At 38.0% G+C, this 21,589-nt stretch overlaps 1 protein-coding gene across 1 annotated transcript in view; it reads right to left on the bottom strand.

Moving 5' to 3' along the window:
• Positions 1-21,589, bottom strand: part of DROSHA (drosha ribonuclease III) — a 74,326-nt gene that overhangs the window by 18,999 nt on the left and 33,738 nt on the right. The window contains exons 16-24 of the mRNA XM_054641348.2: positions 21,408-21,507; positions 18,377-18,484; positions 13,445-13,552; positions 10,961-11,099; positions 10,215-10,275; positions 8,256-8,315; positions 6,222-6,321; positions 3,856-3,958; positions 842-912 (exon numbers count right to left, since the gene is read on the bottom strand). Of these exons, the coding sequence (XP_054497323.2) occupies positions 842-912; positions 3,856-3,958; positions 6,222-6,321; positions 8,256-8,315; positions 10,215-10,275; positions 10,961-11,099; positions 13,445-13,552; positions 18,377-18,484; positions 21,408-21,507 (850 nt within the window). The remainder of the gene's footprint in view (positions 1-841; positions 913-3,855; positions 3,959-6,221; positions 6,322-8,255; positions 8,316-10,214; positions 10,276-10,960; positions 11,100-13,444; positions 13,553-18,376; positions 18,485-21,407; positions 21,508-21,589) is intronic.

Genomic DNA, 21,589 nt, shown 5'->3' with positions numbered 1-21,589 from the left:
CCACATAAAAAGTGGTTAAAGGAAGAAAAAGATTTGTTTAAGCCTCAGGACTAACTTTATTTGCAAGTACTCCTCAGTAGCAAGTTTGACTTCTCCAAAGGAAAGGACTGAAAAAGAAAAAAAAAAATCTCACTTATTTTCTTCTATTTCATAAAGGCTTCTTTCACTACAGCCACCAAGCAGCAAATAAACAGTGACTTACAATAGGCTTCGAAATACTTTTATTTCTAATAAGCTTTGTCATTTCACTGACTTAAAGGAAGGAAAATAATACACAATTCATCCTCTCACCACTGCCATGTGTGTTGTCCCAGCAGTGGGTACTTTCCTTCACCTTTATACAGAACATGTTCTAACTAACAGCCATCTAAGATACAGCCTGATCTATTCTTGCACACTGTAATTGTGCAATTGGCTAAATGCTGAATGAAACACCCTCCTTTCTTTTTTCTCTCCAAACATATGTTTAAAGCTTTTAGGGAAGGATGATTTAATTGATGAAACGGAATAGTTGCTCGACAAGTGCATCATTCCCTCAGAGCCAAACACCTGGATCTGCAGCACCCATTCATGTTTTCAGAGCAGCACTTTGAATAGAAGCTGTCACGTTTCCCACACCAGCCACCCTTTCTCTACCCAAGTCAAGCAACCCAAAGCACACCTGAGAAAATACCATAATTTTTTTGCCTGGATCAGTAGGGCTTGCTGTTTTAATTCAATTTCCAGGAACTGCATAAAACAGTATTTCTGTTCAGTTGTGATTCTTAAGTAAAACAATGGAGACGAAAGCACATCAAGTTCTTTTTGAACTGGAAATCAAATCATGTAAGTACATAAATACCTTTTCATTGAAGAGCAAACGTCCAAATAATTGTTTTGCTTCTTCTAGGCTTCCCTCTAGATAAACAGCTCCTACATGAGGGGACCAATATGTCAAAGGTCAATAATGCAATTAGCATTCAGAAAATTACTAAGCATGAGAAAGTCAAAGATCTTGGACTTCTTCATCTCCAACACATTCATTTTTAAAAGCATGCTTTCTGTAGCAACACCTGTTTTTTGGAAAAATTTAAAGCACATTAAACACCAGTGTAAATCAACAGTCATAAAATGCAAAGAAAAACCTGATATAATTATATCAGTGATAGAAAATTATACATCCAAAGAGCAAAGTTTATACAAATTAACCTATATTTCCAGAAGTACTTTCCAGTAAACAGCTAACTAGACAATTGTGCTGTTAAGCTAGCACAGTGCTCATTTTCTTCACAGTGACTGTACAGGGATACGTTTTCCATTTTTGCTGGACAGAGGTTGATAAAACAGAGATGCTTTTGTTATTGCTGAGTAGGGTTCACACAGAGTCAAGGCCTTTTTTGCTTTTGGTATTGCCACACTGGAGAGGATACTAGGGGGTGCTTGGGACATTGGGAAGAAACAGTCAGGACAAACTGACCAAAGGGATATTCCAGACTGTATGACATCATGCTCAGTATATAAACTGCAGGGAAGAAGGAGGAAAGGGTTGTGTTGGGAGTGATGGTGTTTGTCTTCCCAAGTCACCATTATGTGTGACAGGGCCCTGCTTTCCTGGAATGGCTGAACAGCTGCCTGCCTATAGGAAGCAGTGAAATGATTTCTTCTTTTGCTTTGCTTGTGTGCAAAGCTTTTGTTTTCCCCGTGAAACCATCTTTATCTCAACCCATGACTTTTCCAGCTTTTATCCTTTTGATTTTCTCCTCAATCCCACTGGTGGAGGAGTGAGCGAGCACTGCATGGGGCTTGGCTGCTGGCTGGGGATAAACCACAACAACATTTGCAGATAGGGAAACCCATGAAATGAATTTCAATAACTAACAAACAATTACCATTTATTCTATACTTGCAATAAGATTACATTGCATATAAATGATGTGTTGGGACTATTGCAAAGCTCAAGGTCTTCCTTGAGCCTCCTTCCTTACTGGTACCACAATAATTTATTGTCTGAGCTGGAAAGGGCATCTCTGCATGTCTCAGTTTCTGAAGATCATGTTTGTTTTTTTTTAAACTTCACACACAGCTCTCTCCACATGTCCATCAGTAACAAGCTCTGCAAAACTTCACATATTTTCCTGTGTACCCTATATACTCTATATCTGCACAGGCACTTCTTAAATTAGTATCAACATTTTGTCCTCTAATGTGTTTTACAGGAGAACTTCTGAAAATCTCAAACTTGTTATTGTAAGCATAAAAGCAAATGGAATACACAGCTACATCAAGAACACAGAGAAAGAACGTGATTTGCCTTGCCTTTCCCTTCCCCTTTGATTCCTCATTAGGCCACCTACTTTCTTTGGACTCTTCAAAGAACAGTTTGGGGGTTTATAAGACTAATCTGGAAGAAGAATATTATGAGAGCACAAAATTTTAAACAATTCCTAGGCAGCCTGCTCATACTTCTGTTTTTTATGTTCATCACAGGGACTTCGTGATGAAGCACCAGACTTTGTAGAATAGCCTCAAAGTAGGAGCTCCACACCCTACATGTACTTTTATAGTCCCTTAACAAGCTCCCACATTTTAGCTACAGCACTGAAAAAATCTTATTGCTCAATTAACTTGCTGAACAGCTTTGTATTAGAGGTTAAATAGCAAGCCTGCTCTCTCAGCAAATCTCAATGCTTGCCAAATAGTTCTCATCACTACATCCTAGACAGGCTGAAGCCTATGAACAAAGACACAGATACATATCTAGTGTTCCTCTTCTGTTTGCTTTTTATTTTTAAATTAAAGATCAAAGCATTCATGGAAAGCAAAACAGAGTTAAAAAGAAAACTCTTATTTCTTGATAAGAGGAAATGCAATCTGGCCCAAGGCAGAATGCACAGAACTATTGACAACTCAGCCAACTATGATCTATTTTTCAAAGCAGGACAAAATGCTTCAGGAGCTCGTGTAGTGCATAAAGACCGGTAACAGGGCTAAACCATTCCCACAGCTAGCAACTTGTACAGTACATCTTGATGAATATGAAGTCAAACCAGTGAGACTAACTTGCTTTGTGTACTCAAGCAAGTAAAGGTTCATAAAAATCTGCTATTTAAAACAGAGCTTGTGCAGACGTAACCAATGAGATTTTCACCCTCCTGGCTTGGTAACTGTGGTCAGGCCCTGATTTCCTCTGCAATATAAACCTATAAACCAATGCAGCCAGTCATTAATCTGCATCCTAGTGCCCAACAGCAAATTTGACACAACTCTCCTTCACCCTCAGCTAGCAGGTAGCTTTTTTTACACCAGCCGTATTGCCATGCTTTTTACCTGTAAGAAAAATGCAAAGACTAATAGGTATTTACTCTGCAAATTCACCGAAGGCTAGCAGGGCACAGATAAAGTAGTCTGGTGACTCAGTTGGGAGTGCCTGGTGCATTCAGAGAGCAAGCTGCTGCTACAATTCAGGGCTGAGGCTGCAGGTCTGTTCAAGCACTACTGGAAGCAGTGAATCTGCTTATCTTCTGCCAGGCCACAGTGACTGAACTGCTCCCCTGCTCCCACAGGGGGCAGGTGTCAGGCCACACTGGCACAGGAGAGGTGGAGTTCTGCAGTGACATGAGACAGCTTCACCTTCAGTGTGTGGAAGCCAGGACATGGAAGGTGAGATTTTCATGGTTGTACTACACACTCAATGTGTTTATACATGTGGCATACGTGCAGGAGAGGGGAAGGGACAAAGATGATCCAACAAGCCTTACTATTGCCTACACCTACTGGCACTGCTCAACAGGCCCACATCTCCTCCATCACAGTCAACATGGCACACAGACAGGTATAAAATGTACCTGCCCCCACACACAAATGCAAATATCTTACCTATGAGGGCTTCAAAGCAGTTTGCCATAGCATGGCGGAGATCTGACTCCCTGCAAAGGTCTGGACCATGAGCATAGAGCATGAATCGTTCCAGTTCCAGCTTCTGCAAAATACGTAGAAAGAGTGAAAACCATGGCTTTAGAAGTACAAGAGTACCAGTTTAGTCATTAAAGTTCAATTACACTGTCATCATGCAGCTACTAGGTTTGAAGGAACTATGAAGCTTTTCTCCAAAGTTTCAGTTCAGACAGAGGCTAAAATTAAAAAAATTTCCTTCTTTATGAGAGGTAAAAACTGGAGTGTGATACCATGGAAAAACTAGAATTATCAAACCAAAAGAAACTGAAGCAGAACAGTGAGGAATAGGAACTCTGGTAGACACAATCCATTGAACAGCTGGCTTTTTCCTCTAAGACCATCAACAGGTGGTAGCCTCTGGGAACTGCAAGAGAAGGCTCATATTTTAATCTGCAGTGCCACCTAGCTTCCTTTGTCCTTTCAAAAGTGCATCATTAACACTCTTCTGTTGCCTGAACTATAGTTCTGCTTGCCAGTCAAAATCTCAGACAGTAAGCCAGATATTTTCTATAATGTATGATAATTCTGCTATAGAAATGCAGGCAAGAGCCCCTAGATTCTCTTTACATATTTGTCTTTTTGACACAAAACCATGATTGGAATTTTTAAAGAAGAGATTTATGCATCTTGCAAAGTTTGTATGAGAACAGGCTCTTCCCAGCTGGGTATTAAGTTTCTACTGATTAATTTCTTGTTAACTTTTAACTTCATCCTCCCAGAGTATGTTTGAGAGGTAAAGCTGGATACTAAGTTGTTTGAGATGCATGGTTTAGACATGTTTCAATTGCCAAAAAGAGTTTCCCATTTTCAATGAATGGCAGCCTGTTCACTGCTCCAGAATACTGTGAATTACAACTGACAGTGTTCCATCACACTTCATAATGCACAGCCACACTTGCTAGAGTCAATATAAGAGTAGAATATTAATTGTTTTATATAAAATTTCAACTTCTTATACTCATCACTTGCTTCTTAGTTATGAACAGCATTCCACAAGTTCAAGAGAAATTGAGCGGCTGAGAAATATATTAAGAGAACTGAATGCAATATGACACTGCAGGGGAAGAAACCAGGCACATCATATAAGACACATGAGAGGAAAATTTGGAATTTACAGATATCTAATATTTACAGCTGCACCTACAGTTTTAAAAATATTGCAATAAAATTTTTCAAAAATTGTTCTTGTACAATGATAAAGGCTGTGAACAGACTTTAAGAATATATGAGTTTTCCTGATGCAGTTTTAAAAATAGTATCATTAATTCAAATGTCAGGCAATACCATATTTGTAAACAAGGCCCTGATATGAAATGTTTCAATCAATTCATGCTTACCTAAATTAATAAAAAAAGACGTGGAAGAAAATGATTCTGTTCATTGCCTACCCTGTGCCTCTCCTGAGAGCTGAGCAAAAAGATGATATGTTAGAAATCCTGCAGTTTTTGCCAAAATCCCAAGATTGGATAAGGTTGTTTAGGGAACTGTGTGATTACAGAGAGGAAAGATTGAAAACTATCAGCAGCACACAGTGGACACTGTGTGCACATGTGTGGCATAATCAATTACATCAGTAATAGTCTCAGACTGTTTCTTAAAAAAAAAATAACAAAATCAAGAATGTATAAGGGAATATCTACATATTTATGAATAGATTGAATCAAGTTTATGTATGATATTACCATGCACCAGTATCATATACAGAAATATAAAAAGCTCCATCGTTCACAGAACTAAATTAAATAAAATTCTAAGGCATCTTAATTTTTCCTAGGAGGTAACACAACTCTTCTCCAAAACCTTGTTTAATATACTGCTGACTATTCTGACAGTCTACAGTGGACCTGAAAATGACTGCATAGGTTTTGGAGCAGGTGCCATTTTCCCCCCCATATTTTCTAGCTTCTGTTGCCACGTTCTCCCTACACAGTCTATCAGAAATTATAAACAACATGTTTATAAGTTTGATTCTTTTTCTTCACTGAAGTTCTACTGTCAGCTTCATTAATTGTGCAAATTAAAGGCAAGTACGGGCACACCTTCAACAAAGGCTAAAAACTCATCTCTATGCCTGCAAAAATCACTTTTCCCAAAAGCATGCTTAGGAGAAAACAAAGTTTTCCATTATCTTTAAAATGTACTTTCAAACTGAAAAGGGTTCCTGCATCCCCAATCTCGTACACAAAACACAGCAAAGAAAACTGCCTGTCAAAGCAGGTGGTTCCCTCAAGAAGCAGTACAGACACTCATAGCATGGGTGTCCAACACAGAGGCACAGAGAGCTGTACCTTAGCCAGCATGGCCAGGTGCTGATTCTGTACGATGGCAGTGCGGTACGTAGCTAATCCTCCTTCCTCCAGAGTGGGAAACAGGTAGTATAAGTGGACACTGGCAAAACAAAAAGCAAACCAGATGCTGTTAGTATGTGATTAAAGATGAACCACATACACCTGTAGAGAACTGTGCCCTTCCCTCAGACCCTAGTGGCTAATACGGGTGGGTCCCTTTAAGTGGAACTCAGCTTTAAGTAAGGTAAAGATAAAACATCCAAACAATGCCCAATCCTCTCTGATGGGATAGCACTGGCAGCAGAGCAGGAAGAGTGCTGCTTCTGTGCTGGGCAGCACATAATGGCTAAATCCCTGCAGTTCCCTCATCTCAGGTTTCTGTCTAGCAGCAGAGGGTTCTGCACAGCTGACACCTAGAGGATGCTGAGGAATAAAGCACAAGGGAAGCCTCAGCCTTGAGAAACGCCATGCTGTGGGTACACAGCGCTTTCAGGTGCTGCTGCTGCTGCCAACAGGACACCTATCTGTTTATACATGCTTCTTAAAGTACTTTAACAAATGCTAATGGAAACAAAGACCAGAACTCAACAGCCTGGATTTATCAAATGTGTGAAGTCATTATTCCACAACCAAAAAAAAACCAAAGAAGTAAAAATCACAAGCTTTTAACAGCCTTTAATGGTATTTGTCATCATGCTAGCAAGGTTCTTCATAAAACAGAAACAAAACGAAAGTAATTCACTGATCCCATCAAGATCTGTGTAATGAATAAATGATTTTGGATACTTTCATCTATGACTATCTAACCCATGTCAAAAAAAGTTAACACATAGAGGATTTTCAACATTCTCTAATTAAGGCACTGTATGGCAATAATTATTAAAATATTTTATTAAGCTAGTACACAGGGAGAAAAATGCAGATGGATGCAAGATTATTTAAGGACAAAAACTGCCATAAAACTCAAGGCAATCCAATCAAGCATCATAATTCACAACAGCAGACACCTGAAGTTAAGAGAGGTAGAAAAAAAATCAGATTTAAATAGGTGCTTACATGCTCTATTGAACAAAAATAGAGCTCATTTTTTTCCTGAATCGAGACAAAAGTTAGCTCAGAAAGTGAACTGATGGTTGATGAACAATGACAATGAAAAATGCAAGACATTTTAATCAGCAAGTCTTCCATCTTATTAGCCTGTACTGTTGTATGAGAGAAAAGGCCATGAGTTTTAAGGGCAGTGGAGACCTTTATAGGCTAATAGTTTTTAATATCACGTAGCTAATGGCTAGTAGAGAACAGAGATATAAAGGCAGTTTTGTTGTTCATGTAACAAACTGGCTTAAAGAGCAAATTAGCAGTAAACAAGACTACACCCCTATTTGAAACAGTAGAACAAAGCAGGTGAAAATAGATTATAATCTTTACATTGTGCAACCTGTTTGCCTCTAGTAAGGTGACGGAGAACAATGGAGGTAACTAATAATATGCTTGTATTGTTCACTGATTTCAGAATACTCAGGCCAGAACTGGAGAAATTTTTGATGAACCATGGAGGTTTTTTCATTACTTTTGAATAGACTGCATTTGTGCTTAACTATTTAAGTTGTTATGGCAGCTACAGCCCTAATTACTGGAAATACAAGGACTGCAACACATTCAACATTACCCATAAATGTTTCTCCCTTGCAACTAGACCAAAAGAACCCATGGAAACAAAATAGCATGCTAGGAAAAATATCTTTCCTTTAAAAAAAGGATAAAAAGTTCAACTTGTCTACAGCTGAATAATCTCTAACCCAAACCAACTGCACTCCATGAAAGAGAAACTCTAACTTTCTATTTTGTAATCTTTCTTGTTTTATCATGACCACTGGAAGAATTATCAAGAGAGTTGTCTTCAGGTGAGCAGGTCTAAATATCAGGCAGGACTGCAAACATTCATAGTGAAAGTAGACACTGGAAAGTTCAATGAACACAACACTATAATAATAACATACAAAGGTGAGAACTGTTGAAGAATTCCCCATTTACCTTGTTAAGAACTCCACCACAGCATCTCCCAGAAATTCTAAACGCTCATTGTGGTTAATCCTGAAAAAGGCATTTTAAAGTTCACCATAACCTAAGTAACACATACTGGTTATTTACACAACACAGTTAAAACAGAAAAAAAAATCAGAGTTGATTGCTAATCAGTCACGATGCTAATTTTTGCAGCCTCCCACACCCTCTCTGGATTACAATCCTTTCCAAAACAGAGTAATAACTATGTCAATCATGAAACTCAGGACTGACACCACCACCTTCGAAATTTCCATATGTTCTGTTCTGAGCTATTGTCAAAGCTTCACAAAATGGGAAAAGGAAGCAGGACTGCTGCCTGGCACTGAGGTCAGGTTTCTCTGTCCATCAGAGGGCACCAGATGATTGAAACAAAAAGCCTGTTCCAAGCCTTGTGCATGACGCTAGGGAGCTCTACGTAATTAACTTTAACACCTGCAGGGCAGGACAACCCTGTAGCAGATCGTTGCTACGGCAGAGGGAATAGCAACTTGGATTTCTCTAGCACCTTTAAATGCCTTGTTTTCTGTAACTTCCTCTGAGCTCAAAAGAAAGAATGGCTGCACCAGGAGATGCATCCCAAGATGCCATTAACTTATTAGAATCTTTTATTTCCTGTTTTCTTTCATTACTGCTCCTGATTTACCTTTGTTTTCCATAAAGTTTCATTTCCTTCAAGCTGTCTGCCTGCTTATATTCAAAGGACTAATAAGGGCAAGCAGCTGAAAAAGAATGTGAGCTTGTCTTTGAATACATACAAATTTCTGCTCTAGACACCAAAGCAAGTAAGCAGCACCATTTTTGATTTCACATATGATTGTAACAGAATCAAGGCAATTGCCACAGGATTTTTTTTTAATCCAGAAGATTCTTGTCAAGTATTTGGCAGCTTTTATTGTAATATTCACTCCTCCAACAATTATATAATTAGCGTAATTTCTGAAATAGCAGGCCTTTGTTATGGGCTGAAAGAATTCAAGCACTTCTGCTGTATAAAACAGTAGTGTGTGAGCAAATCTACATCTCTGTGTGGCAACATAACTGAAAACACACGTGTCTCAGAAATGTGACTTTACATTTTTGTGTTATTTCATAAGAATTAATGCAATTTAGCCTTATGTTACCTTTAGAGGATTCAAATAAGCTTGAAAAGGGCATAGTCTAGATGAAACAGCATTTAGGGAACAGTGCCACAATAATTTATGCAGAATTAAATTTCTCCTATTCCCAAGCTTCTTTCAAAATGATGGCTCTTGAGTCCAGCTAGAACACTAGCTGACTAAAATACACACTGCCATCTAGCTCATGCATTTAAGAGATTTCACATGCAACTGCTTCTTGCATTAGCTTTGTGAGCTTTGTGTATTCAACTTCAGCTCAATATGGTGCCTGTGGCTGTAAACCACATCTTAAACTATATTTATACTCACAAAATTCTTAGTGGTCATTTACAGATTATTGCATTAAAACATTAATGGGTTTTGCATCTGTCTTTAAATTGGAATAGTAAATCAGCAAAGCCCATGCTCAGCACCACACTCCTGTTAACAAGGTGCCATGCCAGGAAGGTGCTACTGTGAGAAAACATGATGAAGAATCCAATTTATAGCACTGATAACAACAACAACAAATCTTTATTCTGCAGAAAGCAAAAAGGTAGCCTTTTAGTCCTCCTCATTTCAAGGATCAACAAAAATGATAGAATTATCTGTTAAAACCTTCCTCAGACATTTTCTGCAGGCATGACCAAACATTTACTATGTCACTGCTAATGGAGGCTCAGCACACCTTCATAATATAAAAGTCAATTCAAAATTACTTTTCACTTCAACTATTTGCCAAAGCTGTTGCCGACAGTAAGTTGGTTGTTTCTATTAAATATCTCCCACTGCAGCAGCTTCCCTACTTGCTAACAACTATTTTCATTACCTGGAAGGAGCTGGATCATCCTGTCCCAAACGGGACATAATATTTATCAGGGTGTTTATCCCTAAAAACATAAACAATGCACTATTAAGTAAACAGACACTAATTCACTTTGAATAAATGTAGAAAACAATTACTCAAAATGTTACTTCGTAATTGCTGTACACAAGATTATCCTGTTATTTACAGGGCTCATTACATAAAGTATAATCCTTACCAATGCTCTCTGCCTAACTGACCACAGTCCCATAACAACATTATTGAATTTTTGCACTCAGGGAGCCAGATAAATACCACCTTTGCATGAAAAGGACATTCTAAACATTACATAAACAACAAATAATTTACTTCATTATCACTGAATATACTTTAAAAAGGGGTGAGGAATATTTTGCAGCAGACAGACCACACATTCACATTAGTAAGAAACATTTACAAAATATATTCCAGTTCGTTCACCATGTTAAGCAGCAAATTAAGAAAACTGTACTTGCCAAAAATCTAAGCAAATACATCCTCCCATTTATTACCCTTGCTTGTTCTCAGCTCTTTACTTGCTGACTAATTTGCAAAATCCAGTCTTTTAGAAAGACCTCACCAGTGTCTGCATATAATCATTGAAATCTTCTACTAAAGGCATCTCTCAAAAGAAAAATGGCCAAGGAAATGATAATGGAACAAAGGGTGTTCTTACTGATTAAATGTGAGGTAAGAGAAAAATTAAAATGTAAGTGGTGTAAATAGCATACCTTTTTTTCTCATGTGTATATGGTGAACTTTTCTATCTCCATACTTGGGCTGTCGAATCCCACAGTTGGATAAGGAATTTCTGGCATGATCCGGATTCATCCCAAAATTTAAATGATGGCTTGGGTGAGTCATGGCAAGCTATAGTGCAACACATACAGGAAAAAAAAGGGTTAAATGTATTTTTGCAAATGAAAGAAAAACATTATCTTAGACCAGTAGCTAGTAATAGTTATTTTTCAGTTTGAAGAAAGGTTACAAAGTGATGCAGTCAATCAGAAACTTGGTTCCAGCAATTTAAATGTAGGGTGAGCTATTTCAGATGTCAGAAAGAAGGAACATTTCTGCTCAATCATCAATTTAACTAATTAACTTTCATCATTTTTTTCTTTAAAGAAAAATTAGTTTAGAAGAGAAAAAGCATGAATTGTCAATTTGCTTTAAGGCTTTTGCTTACCAGCTTTGCTGACCTGATTTCAATACATTTGCTTATTTAAAAATATATTCACTCTAACACTGAACTATAAATATTCATATTAAAAAAATAAGTAATTAAAAGAGCTTCTCAACCATCCATATTTACATTACTTAAGTATCTATAAAACTCTCCTAGCTCAAGGAATGAAACAACAACAAGTACATTATTCTTGGCAGAGTTAATCACAGAAGAACTCTTTCCCTCATGACTATAGAGGACTCATTCTTCAAATGGAAGAGGAATGACAGGATTGGTCCTATTTTACCTATGTACCACCAAAGATCACCAAAAGCTTACTCTGCTGCTGACATCACAACTGCAGAAATGGCAGCAGTAAATAGAACTACAGCTTGTTTTTCAGAACTCCATCCTGCAAACTCACAGATTTTCTCCTTCTGTACACATACACAGATCAAAATATTGTGCATGTATAAAAGTATGTGCACACAAAACTTGCGTATAAAAAAGAGAGAACACTGGAAAATGCAAGCTGCAGAAAGTTACTTCTGACATGCATGCAGGACTGGTGCTGCAGACTGAGCAAAGACATTCAGTAATTCATTCAAACATTGTCTGTTGCTTTCTAAGCACAAAACTTAAAGAGTAAAATTATATTTAATCAACAATAAGAATTTCTCCAAGTCCTTTTTAATTCCTTGATAGTATTACTAAATTTGTTGTAATCACACATTCTGAAATTCTGCTCCATCTGGACTAGATGACACATTACAGCTTTTCTGAATAGATAATTCAGTGTAATCTTTTTTTAACCTGCCTGTACTTTAAAAAGAATATACCATGATAAAATAGGTAACAATCAATGCAGAATTATACATCAAACATTGCCTATGCCCAAGCAAATTACTGATACTATATACATTTTTAAAAAGCTCTTCCTGCTATGGAAAATGTTTTTAGGTTTTAAATAAATGAGTGTAGGGACAAAGCATTAAAAAAGCACATTTGTTACAACCAAACATGATTAACACTTTATTTTTATGCTCTCATCTCTTTTTGATTAAATTTACTTGTTGGTTTGTGTGTTTGGCCTCAACATTCTGAAAGTTTTCATCAGTGCATTTTTATCTTTGACATTAAAACAAAGACAACCTGCCAACAACCAAATCCTAGAAAATGCTCAATGTTTAATGTAACTTGCAGTAGTAAAAAGGCCTGGAAAACAAATCCTAGAAACCAGAGAAGCTGTGAGAAAAGACATTTCCTTAAAATAATTCGGGAGTAAAATCTGTAAAGAAAGACAAAAACTGCCATGTTTAGAAGTTAGTCCACTCATTGGAGAGAGATGATGCTTACTTTAGAAGGAAGCTCTGAACAGAAGTCCCCATTTTCCTTCAGTAAACTCAGAAAAAAGTCTAAGAGGAAAGGGGCCACCATGCAAAGAACCAGCCTCAGAGGTAATCAGTTCCAAATATGCACTAACATAAAAGGCTGCTTATGTGACATGGATGCATCTAAAACAAGTAAGAACTTCTCCTCTCCAGTTCCTGCTCTTGCTTCTTAATAAAAAAAATTTCATCATGTGCTTGCAAAAATCAAGAGCTAAACAGAAGTTTGCAAATTTCTATTCACTAGCTACAAATGAAAAAAAGGGCAATGTTTTAACTATTCTCTTTTGGAGCAACTGGCTATAAAAACAAGAAGCAGGGCACATCCACTCATCTGGAGAATAACATTGTATTCTCTATAAATACCTGAAAAAAGGAACTTACCCAGAAATGAGTACTTGACAGTCTTTTTAGTAACTGCATTTGTCTTGCTACACATTACAAGCAAATCCAGATCTACCATGGGAGCAAAGGTAGGTGTAATATCTATGTGAACAATAGATATCTCTATTTAGAAGTCTCTTGGGAAAACTGCAACTGTCGGAAGATCTGCAGTACAAGTAATCAGGTCCATCCAAGCTGTGACAATGCCATGCACTTCATGAGCTCAGTAATATGGAGAGAAACCAGCAAGATGTTGGGGTTTTCTTTTCCTATCTTACCTGCAGCAAGCACCTATCTCGAAAAGTGTAGCCTATCAATTTGTCCAAGTGCATCAGACACTGATGGTAGCGGACATGGTGGGTGAGGACAGGAAGCATCATTGCATGCTGAAAAAACAAATGCAATAAGCAAAATCATTCAAATTTACTGTACAGAAAATTCAGTTGACTGAGCTAAAAATACAAACACTTCCCAATTGTTACAATTCTAGTTTACTGTTTTGGTTTAAATAAGAAAAAAAAAAAATCATAGTTTCCCATACTTCACTTACTAACGCACTTAATCATATGTTTTTATCTCCACAGCCCCACTCAGACTAAAGAAATAAATATATAAATCCAGTCTTCTACTTAAGCAACTTCAATGAGGTAAAAAAATGTCTTTTTTTACCTGGTCACCTGTCACAGACATCTTTTATGAAAAATCCTTTCCTTAGGATTTTTCCTCATGAGAAGCTGAGAGGCCTCAGGAACAAAATGTAAACAATGATTATCTGCTGCTGTGGAATGCAACAAGTGGATCTGTGATTGGTCTCGTGGTTGTTTCTAATTAATGGCCAATCACAGTGAGCTGGCTCAGACAGAGAGTCCAAGCCACAAGCTTTTGTTATAATTCCTTCTTTTTCTATTCTTAGCTAGCCTTCTGATGAAATCCTTTCTTCTGTTCTTTTAGTATAGTTTTAATATAATATATATCATAAAATAATAAATCAAGCCTTCTGAAACATAAGAGTCAGATCCTCGTCTCCTCCCTCATCCTCGGACCCGTGTGAACATCGTCACAGTCACCAGTAACAGCAAATTTCAAGAAGCTATGACTGAATACAACACTATATTTGTACCTTTTCATTTAACACCCTGCTTCAAAAATGAAGAAACACTGCTTCCCTTCTGCCTCATTACATTAAGGAAGAAACACTTTACACCACTTTAGCCAGCTTTCACCAAACAACAGTAGGTACTCAATTTTCAAGTACAGTTGTGCCCCTTGCTTCACTTCCTTTTGAGGAAGAATTGTGGGATTTTTGAAATGCTGTAGTCTGGCACATTTAATGTGCTAAAAAAATATCAGAAAGGTTGCTGTTTGTCTAAGAAACAGACAATGTTCTCCTGTTGGGGAAACTATCAATAACATTGAAAAAAACAACAACTCTATTTTGTAACAATAGCAGTCCCCCTCTCTGAGTGTTTCTAAGGAATTCTCCACTAATATTGACTTTGGATGCATCTGGGTTGAAATAAGCAATTAGTATAGTTTATGAGTAGAGTACTATAGCAAGTATGATATCAACATCACAATTCTTGCATAAGAATGAAGAGAGAAACAGGAGAAATGCAGGATTTGAAGACTTTTATGCATGTGACCATTTGTGAACTAGTTTTTTCTACTTGTTCCTATTACTGACATAACATGAATATATTCAAAATAAAGGTGTGTTTTAAGGGCATTAAAATCTGAGGGCTGTCATAATTAATTCAGAAAAAGGACTGTGTATGATTAGAGGAAATGAGTATAGCATGGAGAGAAGCAAGAAAAACAAGCATATGAAGTAGATGACGTATAATTTACAGAATAAATGCTGTTAGAGATTTCTGCAGGTTACTAATGACAGAACAGCAGAAAATACAAACTGTTGAATGTTACAAGATCAAAAATTAAGACTAACTAATGGCAAGACTTTCTGTTTAAGAAAAAGACCATTAAATTCCTGAGAACTAAACACAGGGCTGGAAGGTAATCACAGAATCATTCACTTTGGAAAAGACCCTTAAGATGATTGAGTCCAACTGCTGAAGTAAACTCCACCAACTAAACCATGCTCCACAGACCTTTATAAATACCCTCAGGGATGGTGACTTCACCACTTTCCTGGGAAACCTGTTACAATGCTTGATAACCTTATCTGCAAAGAAATTATTCCTAATATCCGATCTTAAACCCCCTGGGTAGAACTTGAAACCATTTCCTTTTGTCCTGTCACATGCTGCCTGGGAGAACACACCATCTCCCACCTGACTACAAACTTCTCTCAGGCAGCTGTAGAGAGTGATAAGGTCTCCCCAGAGCCTCCTTTTCTCCCAGCTCCTTCAGCCACTTCCCATCAGACTTGTGCTCCAGACCCTTCACCGGACACGCTTCAGGTCCCTCCATGTCCTTCTTGCTGTGAGGGGCCCAGAACTGGACACAGGATTCAAGGTGCAGCCTCACCAGTGCTGAGTATAGAGGACAATCCCTGCCCTGCTCCTGTTGCCAACATTATTGCTGATACAGGCCAGGCTGCCTTTGGGCTTTTTGGCCACTTGGGCACATACTGGCTCATGTACAGCCAGCTGTTAACTAGGAACTCTTCCCTGGTCCTTTTCTCTTAGATGAAATAATCAGCCAATACGCAAGAAAAAGACTTCCTGGATCTCCAAATGGCAGAGAAATATAAAACCACTCCAAGCAGAATTAGGAAGTGTTATTAAGAAGTTTTAGTTTGTTACCATGTCATTTATTTACAGTTTTTTGGGGGTATTTTTAAAACATCCCTTTTATCTCCATATAAACTATGTGCTTCCTATGTGTTCCTTCAATTAATTCCTTCCTACGGAAGGAATTAATTGAAAAACAACCAAACCTGAAACTATTTCACAGGACAACTGGGCTTCCCTGCCTCTAAACTCCACCATACTGGACAGAAAGAGTCTCCTCAAGCAACACTTAACATTCTTCACACCAATATGTGTGTCCCTGCATTTGAGGACTGAGATACCAAGTTTCAGACTTTTATCAGCTGTGGTGCAGTGAAAAAAGAATTGAAAGACACCTGGGAGCACACAGAAAGACTTAAATTTGACTCTTTAAGTTATATTGACAAAATGCTGCTTTCCTGGCACTAACTGATTGATGGATTGATTCAATCAACACCCATCACCTTGGACTATGGCTATTGAATGTTTCTGATGTTTTATGTATTTATCTCTGTTGAAGAGATGTTTTTAAAATATGTATGATTTCAAATATTTTGCATGTCCTTTTCTTGCTGCAGCTAGCATGGCAAGGCAGAGACTCTCTCAAGGGCCTTCAGATAGTGCCCTCATCCCCCAAGACAGCAGGGGCTCCTGACCTGAAGCTGCTAAGGGGAAGCAGGTGAGCTGAAATATTTTGGAATGCATGAAATGCTGAACACTCTACACTGCTGTTGAGGGCTCACCAGCAACAATGGTGTGGGTGGAGAGGGGGAACAGAGGTTGTGTCTTCTCAGCATGGCCAGATCCTGCCACACTGAGTGACTACATGCTGCCCAGCTCAGTGGCCAAGTACTACACTTGATATACTGGGTAACCTCAAGTGAGCCTGTCAGAACTCAGACATTTTACACTTTTTTAGAACATTCCACTCACCATATTTCCTCCCCTTTCAAGCAGTTCATTTCTGAGACAGCAAAGACCAGTGTCATTAGGGCTACATGGAACTTGGAGCAAGTATAAGCTATCACGAGTGACTTAAAAGAGTTTCAATCTTCTAAACTGCAATGCTTTTAAAAGCAGTAATTTTAAATCAGTGCACTTGAGCTCTGCCCCCAGAGCTGATTTATGCGTATTTAGTTTTAGTCTTCTTTAATCTGGGAAAAAGCATGTAGCAACAGCAGTAATCTTTCATTTTACAGACACAGAGTTGCCTATTCTTGGCCTCTCTAAGAAATCAAATCAAAGGACCTTCATACCAGAACTGGCTGATTTAGATGTTACAGCTGCAGATGGGCACAAAAATTGTGAAACAGCTTTACTTTTATCATTCTTTGGTGTTCTGCTGTCCTTCAACAAAATGAGACAGGAATATTCAAGACATTAGGAGATGAATCACAAAAGATATGAATAACACAGAACAGTTTCAAATTGGAAATTTACTCTGTTTACTTAAGCTATAAAAACATATACAGTTCACAATAGAAAAATTAGGGAATGGCTGTGATGTGCCTGAGCTATGTGAGGAGATATTGTGCCACTATTCTCCCTCTACTTCTGAAGCAATAGTAGAATCACAAGAAATGTTTCAGATGGAAGAAAAGCAATTTTAGTTACTAGCATTTCTCTCACTCTAGAATTTTCCCCTTTGACTTTTAAGATTATAATGAAATTTCTACCTATACCCTTGCCTAGCAACCCCCCTAATTTATACTCCACATTGTTAAGCTAATATGAAGTTGCACGCATTTAACTCTTAAATAATATCATCAAAGCAACAGCTAAAAAAATAATGCAAGTATATCTCTAGCATAATTATGTGGCTGTTACTACTACTCAAATTTTACTAATACAAAATTAAATAAAAATTGCATTTATTCTTATCATATCACAAAGCTGGTTGCTGTCAACTGCTTCAGAACAGGATCTGACAGAGATATGTTCCTTGGAGATGTCATGCATATGAAACAGAGTATCTGAAAGATACCTTTCTACTGAGGCTCACCTTAAAAGGTAATTGTGGCAGGGTTTTAGTTTTTTTTTACTTTCAAGTAAAAAGATATTTCTTCATGCTTTGATGTAAAACTTGGGATGTTTTTAAAAGCTATCTAAATAGAAAGATATAATAAATTAAAAATATGAATATAATATAATAAAATTATTAAAAATATAATAAATTATATAAAACCCGATGGATTAAGAGTTCCACACTAGACTCAATATTTGGCAAACCTCCAGCCTCAAACTGGCCATTCCTAACCTCTCTCCTTTGCACTAATCAACCCCTGGCAGAAAATTTTATATTTTAAATTACCCTTTCTGTGTGTTTAGAAGGGGTGGACAGAACACTAGAATAGTTCCCTAGATCAATAGATATTACTGAGGTACTCATTTCTATTTGGTTCCTCAGTCTAGAAGAAACCCTTGCAAAGGTAAATGGCAGCTACCAAGAATGAAAATGCATCTCTCCGGTTCAGTCACCTGGCAGACATCAGAGCGTATCCCTGTTTTCCAGAAGCCCTGGCTGCTCAACTCCACAGTCACTTCACGTCTCATTGTGTTCTTCTGGCGAATTTTCTGCAGTGCTTCCTAAGCAGGGAGAGAACAGAGCTCCTGTGAAGAGCTTGCTACAACAAAGCACAGCAATGCACACACCAGCATGTACACAATACCCATGGTGAGGTTCAGTTTTGGCCAGCAGTTTCTAAGGCTGGCACACATCTGATAACTCCCAGACTGGCAGATGTTTTGGAATACAGTGTAGGCAGGGGATTTTGGTAGACCAAGGAGAGAACAGAGGTGACTACATTTTCTGTGCTGCAAATGATAAAACAAACCAGTCCAACTCATACATCTAAAATGATACATGAGTAAGAAAGCTAAAGTCCTTATAATGAAAGAACTTTCTTTACCAGAGGTACAAAACAAGCTTTTCGTTCATGTCCGTCACTGTGAGTACTCCTGGTCTGAACGTTCAGGAGGAGCAAAACAGGCTTTGCTTTGTCATCTTGGCTACTTTGCAACAGTTCCTGTTCAGCTATGTCATTCTGGTCATTCTGCCCAGTCTGGGAAAGGGGTCAGCATTCACCAGTCCTGGAGACTATGCTGATTGCAATCCACCAATTTTATTTCAATAAAAATTATTAAATATACGTTTTACCTTGACCACTGGCTATTTTGGTGATGTGCAAACAATTTGTCTCTAGAAACCATGATAGGGTTTCTAGAGGCATTAAATCACTAAAAGATTTTGACAGTATCATTGAAAGAAAATATTTTCTGTAAAAATGAAATGAAAGAAAAACAGGTAAAATAAATCAGCCCAGGATTAGAATCTCTTGGTTCCAATACTATAAGGCCCTGGGGTGTGCAAGCTCTCCACAGAGCATGAACTAACCCCTCAGTGCTCTGCCTTCTTCAGAACACAAAGCTCTTCAAAGCTGCAACTTATCCTGCCTCTCCTCATTATAGGGCATTTGCTCAAAGCTGTCTCTTTCCAGCTCCCAGTTTGAAGCCTGTGAGCATGCCTGGGCAGGAAGAGGCTCTGTTTTCTGATTTGCAGAGACTCACAGAGTAGTTCCAACAGGTGCATCTGTCCAGACACAGATTCATCAAACCTCAGACACCTCAGTAAAAAGGTGCCTAGGGTAGGACGCTAGATAGCCCTGGTTCCTTTTATATTCAGTGAAGGGGATAAATGGCTTCAAAAATGTATTTTTCCCTCCACTGACTTCAAAGTGAGCCTTCAGGTCCTAATTTATGCACCTGCTGTAAATGCTCAAAGTTAGGTTAGAGGAACAAAGCCCCAGGCATGGCCTTGTCACAAATAATATCATTGTACAGCCTCACAGTGGTGGATGACTGATGGCAGAGGGAACAGAGATGCTGCCAGAACTGCACCCCTTGTGCATTGTCAAAGGTGTGTCATGGAGTTTTCTTGAGAAAGGTGCTACAGTGTTTGCCAGACCTGGCTGTATCTCAGTCTGACTGGCTCAGAAGCACTCCATAATACATGATTCATAATTTTTAAAAGCCCCTGTACAAGTCAGGTACAGTCCTACAGCTCCTTCTGAGTTACTGACGCCTCTACTGACAAATATATAGATTATCCTCACATAAAGTTTCTGCTTCAGCCCTGTATGCCTCCCTCTTGGCAAACTACTTGTAAAACTCGTTATCTGAGATAATACAGTCTGGAAACAAAAATCAGCAGTCCCCAGCAAGTGCTAAATAACGAAGGAGCATTTTATCTTCTGGAGCAAAATATGATCACCCCCTTACAAACAATCCACTACAATTTTACAAATGAGCTATCCATTACCCCCTAATGAAAATATGCCCATAAAACAGTGATCTTCTGCTTGCTCTGTGTGTAGTTGTGGCAAACAAAATCACACTGTAAGGACAGTGATTTTTTTTCCTTTACAACTGCGGCACAGTTCAGTCACAATGTTGTGGGGCTTTTTGACTTTTTTTTCCATTTACAAGTAAGGAAGCCAAGGGGTTATTTAATATCAGCATAAATAAAATGTTTACTAACACTTGCTCACACAACAGCATACTATGCTTTGCAACAATGAAAAAGATCAGGTGCAATGTCATATGTATCAAACACTTTCTGCAACCAAAAGCAATTCCAAAAGTGCAATTTCTGAGACTTCCCCAATAAACTGGGGAAGTCTCAGGAATCACACTCCATGATTCTCAAGCATCATTCCCAAGCTAGTCTATGATTTTATGAATAATTAGTGTTTCTAATGAATAAATAAAAATACAATACCACTTAATTAAATACCATCCCGTACTTGAGAAGGTAATCTCTCCTCTGTGTATTCTTTACACAGGCTGTCAAATTAAGAGTGCCCAATAGACATGCACCAGACAAATTCAAAGCTTCAGTCCATGGGTTTATAGAAATAGGTTAGTTTAGGCTATATTTAGGAGTCTTTGTTTTTCTGCTTTTAATTCCCAATTGGTTGAGCATCTGCAGTCACGAAATGCTTACTGCTCATCACTTTGCAGGAAAAAAAACAAAATGAGAAAAATATCTTGTCTATCATACAACAACCAGATGATTTCAAGTCAAAGATCCTAAGCAATGTCACTATACCACCTAATAAATTATGGTCTATGCACACACGTGTGGCAGTTTTTATTTCAGAAGAGAAATGTTTAAAATTATGAGCCAGTTAAAAGTACATTATGAAATAAAAAGTCCTTCTCTATGCTAATTCTTGAAACCATTAATGGCAACAGCTATAAAGAAGTTATGGTTCCATAACAATAATTTCTATAATTGGGTAAAAAACTCTCAGCAGTTTGACAGCAAGAAAAAAGGAAAGAACCTCCATTCAATAACAAGCATAGATAAAAATAAAATCTGTTTTAAGAGTCTGGACAGGAAATGTTTTGTAAACAATTTCTACTCTTTCCATAAACAGGGCAGTCATATGGCTTTATGCCATCCCAAATTACAATGCTCAATTATCAGTCATAGGAAGGTCCAGAATACCTCTCTTTGTGATAATTTCTGTTTATCAGCCTGTTTGACTTTGGGACTATTAGCCAGCAGGTGACGCAGCTTCACATAACTCTTCCACAGCTTTTGGTATCTGAAGGACAAAACCAGAAAACAAATATTTTGGTCAGTGAACCAAAGTCTCTCTCTCCCTGTTTGTCATTAGGAACACACCA

This window comes from Agelaius phoeniceus, chromosome 1, assembly GCF_051311805.1.
Source record: "Agelaius phoeniceus isolate bAgePho1 chromosome 1, bAgePho1.hap1, whole genome shotgun sequence".
NCBI lineage: Eukaryota > Metazoa > Chordata > Aves > Passeriformes > Icteridae > Agelaius > Agelaius phoeniceus.
Note: the sequence above shows the minus strand (reverse complement) of the source record. Positions and strands in the feature narration are given on the sequence as shown.